We start from the raw sequence: 8,756 nt of genomic DNA, 5'->3' as shown, positions 1-8,756 counted from the left end.
ATTAATCATTTGAGAATAAAGTATAACAATAATAATAATTTGAATGGTTTGATGTGATATGAACTAACCGATCTTTAGATTTAATCACCATTGGTAGTGAGTTTTATGGTAATGATTTTTCCTCAGTTGGTCAGAACAAATGTGGCAGAATTGTTACTTGTTCAGATGGCAATATACGGTGAAAATTCTTATTTGGGTCATATTCCAAGGCTTAGGCTAGAATCTGTGATTGCGAAGTACAGTAAATATCCACACCGGTGTGGTGACTGACTGCCACATAATCTTCAGAACATTAGATTCATCCGCGCTGGAGCCCTGCCGCTGCACAACCCACGCAAGCTAGATAATTCCGCACACAGCTGCAATTCCAGGTTTTCAAACAGAGATGGCGACAAAGAGGCAAAACTTACGGACTGCAGCTTTAAGAACTTTCCCTTTCAATTCATGAGTATGGAATAGCATTTCAATACTACTCTATGTTATATATATCTATATATTTATATATGGCAGAAAAAGCATGCTAATAGTATGCTAATGTGCTGTATAGCCATAATATTTGAAACAAATTGGCCCCACCCCTCAGGATATTGAATTGGAAAGATGGGAAGAGAAAATCAACATGTTGTTACAGTTATACAACAACAAAAAGGGCAAGAACAGAAAGATGGTCTACTCTAAGCTGCTTGTAACTTGTAAGCTGCTTTATGTTGTTTGGTTCCATTTTGAAGATTTGGGGGTAAACTAAAGCATTCTTGGAAATGACATGTTCTTTCACCATGGTTAATGGACCAAATTATATGTTGTATAATTTATTTAGTTTTGGACACTACCGTTCAAATGTTTGGGGTTGGTAAGATTTTTTTTAAATATTTTTGGTCAATATTACAGTAAAATAAATAATAATAATAATAAATATTATTACAATTTAAAATAACTATTTCCTATTATAATATTTTTTAAAATCTAATTTATTCTTGTGATGGCAAAGCTGAATTTTCAGCAGCCATTACTCCAGTCTTCAGCGTCACATGATCCTTCAGAAATTATTTTTATATGCCGATTTGGTACTTAAGCAGAATTTCTTATTACTATCAATGTTGAAAACAACTGTGCTGCTTCATTGTTTTTTTAAGCATGATACATATTTTTCAGGATTATTTTTATGAATATAAAGTTCAAAAGAATGCATTTATTTGAAATAATTATATTTGCAATAATGTAAAAGTCATCGATTTAATCAATTTAAGGCATCTTTGCTGATTAAAAATTTTTTTTTAAATTTCTTTTCCAAAAAATACATACAGATTTCTCTGAGAAATATTGGATAAATTATGACATTTGTTAATAATTTGTTAATATCTAATGTTTCTGAAAATATCCCATATGTACTGTTAAAAAACCCAACTTAATGCTATTTCCTTAAACTAAAATTACACATACAGTTCTGTTTCTGTTTGCTACCTTAATCCAAATTCAATTCAAATTTGAGAATTGAATATGAAACATTCTCAATAGAATTCTGAATGGCGCACAACACTAAAACATAATTTAGCAGTAGGGAAGCAATATGGCGAAATGTGTATGAGTCTGTGGTGGTATTTCTATGCGTGTGTGTGAGCTGGTTTGAGTTCGTGAGTGGGATGGATTGTTTGCTGTGTGCATTTGAACCGAAGCCAGGGCACATGTGTAGGAGGAGCAGCACAGAGTGAGTGAATCATTAGGACATTTGCTGTATTATTTCTGGTCAGTGTGCTGAAGATTAAAAGATTATCTGCAGGTTAGAGACGTGCCAGTGCTTGGAAATTGTTCAGGTTGGATAAAATGCTTAGGATGAAAAAAAATCATGTTTTGTTCTCACATTATCATTGAAATACACTCAAATAAATATACACTAAATCATTTTTTTGTTGCCTCGGTGTGTAGTGTGATATATTTGTGTGTGGTGTGTGAGTGAGATAGAAAAGGTAGGAGGGATGCAATCACTGATTGCCGAAGGCAAAAGATCAAGAGGTGCTCCTTATGTAACATGTAAATGAATGTGCACTGGGCACTGTGTGCTAAACGATTTTATTTTTAAATGCATTCTAGGTACAAAAGCAGTGTAGGCTGACAGAAATAAGGACTGAAAAGATCCAGAGAGTGTCAGAGGAATTATGCTGAGAGTTTGAAACCTGTTAAGAGATTTGATGTGGCAGATTTGGCCTTAATGCAAGTCATTTTAAAGGAATAGTTACCCAGAAATTAAATTCTGGCAACATTTACTCAGACATTATTTATTAAGTGGAACACAAAATGAGGAGTTAAGCTAAATATCAGAGCTGCATTTTCCATACAATGAAAACTACAATAAGCATCATAAAAGTGGTCCTCATGACTAGTTTACTTTGTTACAAGTCTTCTGAAGCCATATGATATATTTGTGTGAGGAAAAGAAAGGCACCATTCAAATTCTGTTAATGACAAAGAGCAGCGTGGACATTCTGCTATTAATATCTCCTTGAAAGACATTAGGATAAGTAAACAATGACAGATCCTTTTATTAAAATAATAACCTTTCACATCCTCTGTCGATTCCATAAAACCAATGAAACCAAGGCAACATTTACACCTAAATGAATTTTTAATTGATATTCTATGTACACTGAATACAAACATAAAAAGATATCATAAAAAAACAACACTTTAAAATGCATGGCACTGTTGGAGACATGTAAATTTTGAGGTCGATACCATATTTGCATGAAGCTAGTTGACATTGATTGCAAAGCATTTACAGTCAAGCTTTGCTTTTAAAGTTCATTCTAAAGTGCATTTAAATTCTAAAAAAAACATAAATATATAGTGAAAACCCTGGCTTACATATCTTAGACATGATAATAAAAACAAATATATTTTATTAAAATATATATATCTATTTATTACTGAGTTTAAAAGTAACACAATGTCTGTACTAAATAAGCATCATGTTTAGGTAACTAATTTATTTTTATTTATTTATTTGCATTTGTTTGCTTTTTTGTATTTGCTATTTTGGATGATGCAGAAAGAGAGCTTTTTATCCCATATCCCGAACTCACTGAGGTTATAAAGGTCTGGCGACACACTGCTGTCATTAAAGAGCCGTTTTGTCCATTGAGGTGTCTTTTAATTTTTGTGAACTCAAGTTTTGGCTGCTGGAAAGAGTCGGGTCTGGTCTTTTAGATGGTTGCGGTGCTGCTTGTTGCATCATGAAGTATTTTAATATACGCTTTCCAATGAGATAAACCATTTCGCAGATACACATGAAGATGCAGAGAGCAGAGGAGGTCACCATGAAGAGAGTGAAGATTTTCTTCTCTGTGGGACGGGAGATGAAACAATCCACTGTATTCGGACAAGGATCCAGCGAACACTTTGTGAGGCGAGGGAGGTCATATCCTTTATACACGTGATGAAGAATATAGAGAAAGGCCGCATCAGCTGTGGCTTTAAAGATCAAGCTTAACAGGTAGGTCCACCAAAGACCCCCACGCTTTTTCCCAGGGTTGGCGTATAAATGGGTGCCCTCGTGGACGGCCGTGTACTTCTTGTCTTTTTCCTCTCTGTATTTGACGTGGGCTACGACCAACAGCGACGGACATGTGACAAAGATGAGCTGTAAGGCCCACAGACGGATGTGAGAGATGGGGAACGTGCTGTCGTAGCAGACGTTGGTGCAGCCGGGCTGCCTGGTGTTGCAAATGAAGTCTTTGCTCTCGTCGCCCCAAACGCGTTGAGCTGCCACCACAAACACCAGAACACGAAACACAAACACCACAGACAGCCAAACTCGACCAAACACTGTAGAATATTTATTGACCCCGCTAAGAAGGTCCTCCAGTCCTGACCAGTTCATCCTTGATCACAAACTATGTCCTGAAATAAGACATATGAAACTCAATACTTTTGCACAATGACAAGGATAAAATCACAGAAACAGGCCATTCTAGTTTGGGTCAGTGAATCTCTTGACAACTGGTGTCATGAAAGTATGGCCTAAATTTAACCAAAAACCTAATGGGTTTTCATCATGTAATTTTTTGTGTTGCTGATTATCTTTTTAATTAGCCAGTGGAGATTTTGTCTCCGATTAATATTTAAACTCCGGAGGCGTTCAGCCATGCATAACAGGTACTCCAGATTGTTTCTAAAACTCTAATCAAAAAGTTTGCAAAATCTGATTCTGTTCTGTGTGCTTTAAATGGACGTTATGACAGGTAATCTTATAATAAGGGTTTTTGCAAACACAAGGGTGACACATTTAAATATATAACAAGCAGGTGTTGACATGCATTTCCAAACAGGGTTTCACCTGCTCATTATAAATCCTTGCTGTTTTCAATTTGCAGGCAAAAATCATATTTTTTTGGAACCCGTGATGCTTTTTTTCAGGATTCTTTGTTGAATAAAAAGTTAAAAAGAAGAGCATTTATTTAAAATAGAAATATTTTCTAACAATATACATTACTGTTCAAAAGTTTGGGGTCAGTCAATTTTTATTTTTTCTTTTTTTTTTGAAAGAAAGAAATTAAAACTTTTATTCAGCAAGGATGTGTTAAATTGTTAAGAAGTGATAGCAAATATTTATATAGTTAGAAAAGATTTATATTTTGAATAAATACTGTTCTTTTGAACTTTTTATTCATCAAAGAATCCTGAAAAAAGTATCGCAGTTTCCAAAAAAAATATTTGGCAGCACAACTGTTGCCAGCATTGATAATTCTAATAATAAATCAGCATATTAGAATGATTTCTGAAGGATCATGTGACACTTTAGACTGGCGTAATGGCTGATGGAAATTCAGCTTTGCATCACAGAAATAAATTATATTTTAAAGTATATTAAAATAGAAACCATTATTTTATATTGTAATAACATTTTGCAAGATTACTGTTTTTTCTGTATTTTTGATCAAATAAATGCAACCTTGAGCATAAGAGACTTCTTTAAAAAACGAATAATCCTTCAGAAATCATTATGCAGTGGCGTTGCTTAATTATTATTATTGTTTTTTGTATAATACATTGTTTTCAGGATTTTCTGATGAATATAAAAATAGTATACTTGTATAAACAAAATGATACAACAAAATACTCCATCTTTTTTATTAGTCCACTTTGTGCTTCTAGCCACATATACGAGTACTAACTAAAATGTAGTATTTTCATGTAGTTTCTTACAATTCCTATGTTGATAAGACATATCTTTGTTTGGTAGCTACTCAGTAATAACTAATAAGTAGCTACTAATAAAAGAAGCTTGCATAAAAGAAGATCTTACCGTGTTTTGCCGCAAAACTGATTGACATTGAAACAGGAAGCACAAAAAGAGAACAAAACAAAAAGCACAAAAAGAGGGAAAGATTGAACCTAAAGTAAAAGCCCTTAAGAAATCCTGTCCAACCTGATCTATGGCCTAGTCACCATCATACCTGAGTGTAAGTGTGGTTTACTCATATGAGACACATGTGTTGATGGAGCTGCTTTAGGAGGGTGTGGTACTGGAGTGTGGGTGGTGCTGTTCATTAGATATTATCTTACAGACAGGGACTGTAACGCGAGTTGGCCTTCACGGATACATTTTGAAGCCTTGCAGCCTTGTCATGTGTCATCACCACACCCAGCAATCTGCAAATATTATATAATACATGAAAACACATGACATTTTTCACTAAGATCATTTTTTAATCATTAAGATCAATTTTCGAAGCAGATTGCAGGTAGGCTATACAATTTTGTCGGTTTTGGCTGTTAATGGAAAAAAGGAGTAATACATGCTATAACTCTTTCTCACCAGAAGATGGTGACAACTTCATTTTTAAAATCTATGCTGTGAGATCCTTCTTAAAGTCCCCCTATAGTGAAAATCAAGTTTTTTATGTTGTTTATTTGTCTTTATGGTGTTTTTAATATGCTCACTGTAGTTGTCCGCTAGTAAAAACATAGTTTTATCAGTCATTATCCGTGTATGCAATTGTTTTGCGGTTACTACAATTCAGTGGATCAGGAGGCGCTGGCTGCTGTGTGACTGAGTGGAGGCGGGACTAATTTGCATATTCATAGATATAAGTTTTAAGGGATAAAATATTTGACTACAGGGGGACTTTAAATACTTTAATAAATATTTTAATGATATGTGTGGCCATTTGATAGGTTATATGGTTATTTTTACGTTATAAAGACATTTGTTCTATCTAATTTAATTCACATAAACATTCTTTTATATTAATTCATGCTCATTTAATTTAAAGTAAATCATTTTACCTACCACCGAAACTTTTTATATATACTGTAATAATCACAAACAACTCTTAAAATGTATAGATGTTAGAAGAATCAACGCGATTGGAACAGACCGATTAGCGGATAAAAAGGTAACATGTAGCCACTGTGTTCGTTCAAGATCATGAATATGGGCAATGTAATCATGAACAGCCAAAATGTTGCAACTGTGGGGGGAATCACAGTGTGGCTTATGGGGGGTGTGAAGTGATGAAAAAGGAAAGGGAAATACAACAGGTAAGAACTCAGAATAAGATCACATATGCAGAAGAAATAAACCTTTTTTTTTTTTTTTTTAGTAATTATTTGTTTTTATTTATTTATTTTTTGCCCTCTTATTATGAAAGGGTAAACTCTGGTTCACACTCCAATACAGTAGGTGGCGATAATGCACCTTAACATTGGTGCTACCCGCCATAAAACCGAAGAAGAAGAAGAAGACTGCGTTCGTTCGAATGTGAAAGGTGCTGTTTTATTGGCCACGTGACTGCGGTCAGCCAATCAGCGGTCATCTGTCGCCTGGTTACGGGAGCTCTATGGTCGGGGAGAGCTAGCCGGCTAGCAGCGCCTCTCAATCCTTTCTCCCTTTGTCACGGTATTCATATCTACCGTCAGCTCGTTGTAAGTATCTATATGATATTATATCTCATTTTATTCTGTCATTAATAAACATCTAGATGATCGATGGATTGTGAACTTGTTCGTGTCTTTAAATATATACGCGTTTAGCAGCTCTAACATACGCTAGTCGGACAAGAGCGAATTAATCACGTAAAAACATGGGGCTTTTTAACAATGTATTGCCATTGTAACGTAATTATACTATATTATATATAGTGTAAATGTGTATTAATGACTTGAACTGTCAGATAACAACAATGCTCTTTGTAAATAACATATATTTTTATAAACCGCCTTAAAATTCACACAATAAGGCAGTGGGTCTTATGGGCATGATGATTTATATGTGGATATTAACAAAGTTAGTATTTTATGAATGTGTGTTTTTAATTAAATGGTTGTTTAATCCGTCCTCCACAAATATAGATTAATGTGTGGTCAGCAAATGTACCCCATTGTGTTCCATGCAATTATTTTTCTGATTTAAAAGAATAGTTAACCCAATTTTTCTTTTGCTTTTGCCGTTTACTCTCTCTCATGTCGTTCCAATCCAAAATATGATTTTCTGTCTTCTGTGGAGCACAATACAAAGAGACATGTTAGACAGAATGACGTTCTCAGTCACCATTCACTTTCATTGTATGGGAAAATATGTAATAAAAGTGAATGCTGACAGATGCTGTCATTCTGCTTAACATCTCTCTTTGTTTTCCACAGCAGAAAGAAACTTACCTGGATTTGGAGGAACATGAAGGTGAGTAAATGACAGATTCTTCATTTTTGAATGAACTGTCCCTTTAAGAATCAGATAATGGTCAAAAATAGACAGTATGGGCAGTGGTGACTGAGATATGTGTCATACAGTCATAGGAATGTGTGTATGGGCTTTGCAAATTTATATCCACCTTTTTAAGATTCATCTGATGGTGTATTAGCCTAATATTATTTATATTTTATAACATAAGTCTGTACTAACACAAATAGACATAAATTAGCTCTTTTCCTTTTCCATTCTTGACTTGTTTCTTTAAAAATAATATTAACAGTTTGGAATGAAGAAAAGTCTTGTTTATTTCTTGTTTTATGTTGATTATCTTCTCTAGGTGCAAAGTAGAGACAGTCACGAATGGTGAAGATAGAATGCAGAGTTCTCAACTTGTTTTCTGTTCATTTATTGAAAGTAAGTGCGTGATAGGCGATATATACGTAAACCGACTGATGAATATTTTCCATGTATACCACCGTGTTATAATGTTGTGCAAGACCTGTTTGCTTTTTATGATGAGAGTTCATAATCCATCCAATGGCTGAAGTCAATATCTGTGGTGAAATGAGGTCTCTCTTCAGCCGTAGGGTTTATCCAGTAATCATTTGGTGTTAATGGAGACATGTTTGGTTCACTGCACTAACTTGCTGGTTGTGATGTGCCTTAGGATCCACTGCCCTGGTTATTGATTGGTCACCGTCCTTTTTCTTATTCCAGGCTGCACATTTATGGCGTTTGTCAGTGTGAGTGGAGACTTCTGCCAGGCACAGCACCTGGTCATTGTAGACAAGTGAACAGAGGGCCTGCCATATGAAGATTATACTACCTGACTGCCCGTCTTAAATTCTGCCCTTTCGGGGAGCATCTTTTTTTGTCCAGAGTTAACGTGTATGAATCGGTTTGAGCCAATCCAGGTACTAGAGAGCGAATCGTTCTTTCTCTTTAGTGTCAACTGATCAGCTCTCCTCTCCTGAATGGGGTAATTATAAATTGCGAATCAGAAGGATAGTCCCCTTCTTTTAGTTTTTATTTTAAAGCTGTGGGAGCGTGAAAGTGGTCTCCTTCTCCT

General features: G+C 35.0%; 2 protein-coding genes across 4 annotated transcripts in view; one reads left to right on the top strand and one right to left on the bottom strand.

The window, feature by feature from the left end:
- Window positions 1–2,956: 2,956 nt before the first annotated feature.
- LOC107679991 (gap junction beta-4 protein-like) lies at window positions 2,957–5,358 on the bottom strand. Its single transcript, XM_016475726.1, has 2 exons — window positions 5,300–5,358; window positions 2,957–3,894 (listed from the first exon to the last, which is right to left on the bottom strand). Exon 2 carries the CDS (start codon window positions 3,872–3,874, stop codon window positions 3,113–3,115), a length of 762 nt encoding a protein of 253 aa, XP_016331212.1. The 5' UTR covers window positions 3,875–3,894; window positions 5,300–5,358; the 3' UTR covers window positions 2,957–3,112.
- A 1,447-nt stretch (window positions 5,359–6,805) lies between these two features.
- The window catches only part of LOC107680006 (protein tyrosine phosphatase type IVA 2-like), a 7,342-nt gene continuing 5,391 nt past the window's right edge, over window positions 6,806–8,756 (top strand). Inside the window, exons 1-4 of one of the 3 annotated variants that reach the window (XM_016475747.1) lie at window positions 6,806–6,921; window positions 7,639–7,675; window positions 8,025–8,101; window positions 8,405–8,666. In XM_016475747.1, the coding sequence (XP_016331233.1) occupies window positions 8,662–8,666 (5 nt within the window). In that variant the 5' untranslated portion in view covers window positions 6,806–6,921; window positions 7,639–7,675; window positions 8,025–8,101; window positions 8,405–8,661. The remainder of the gene's footprint in view (window positions 6,922–7,638; window positions 7,676–8,024; window positions 8,102–8,404; window positions 8,667–8,756) is intronic. The other 2 variants (XM_016475746.1, XM_016475749.1) reach the window with 2 other exon arrangements.

The sequence above is a fragment of the Sinocyclocheilus anshuiensis genome, unplaced genomic scaffold, assembly GCF_001515605.1.
Source record: "Sinocyclocheilus anshuiensis isolate Anshui unplaced genomic scaffold, SAMN03320099.WGS_v1.1 scaffold772, whole genome shotgun sequence".
NCBI classification, from domain to species: domain Eukaryota; kingdom Metazoa; phylum Chordata; class Actinopteri; order Cypriniformes; family Cyprinidae; genus Sinocyclocheilus; species Sinocyclocheilus anshuiensis.
The sequence above is the reverse complement of the archived record's forward strand: the minus strand, read 5'-3'. Positions and strand labels throughout refer to the sequence as shown.

Excerpts from the sequence above, each read along its gene's own strand:
- LOC107679991 (XM_016475726.1), bottom strand. The coding sequence starts at position 3,874 with ATGAACTGGTCAGGACTGGAGGACCTTCTTAGCGGGGTCAATAAATAT.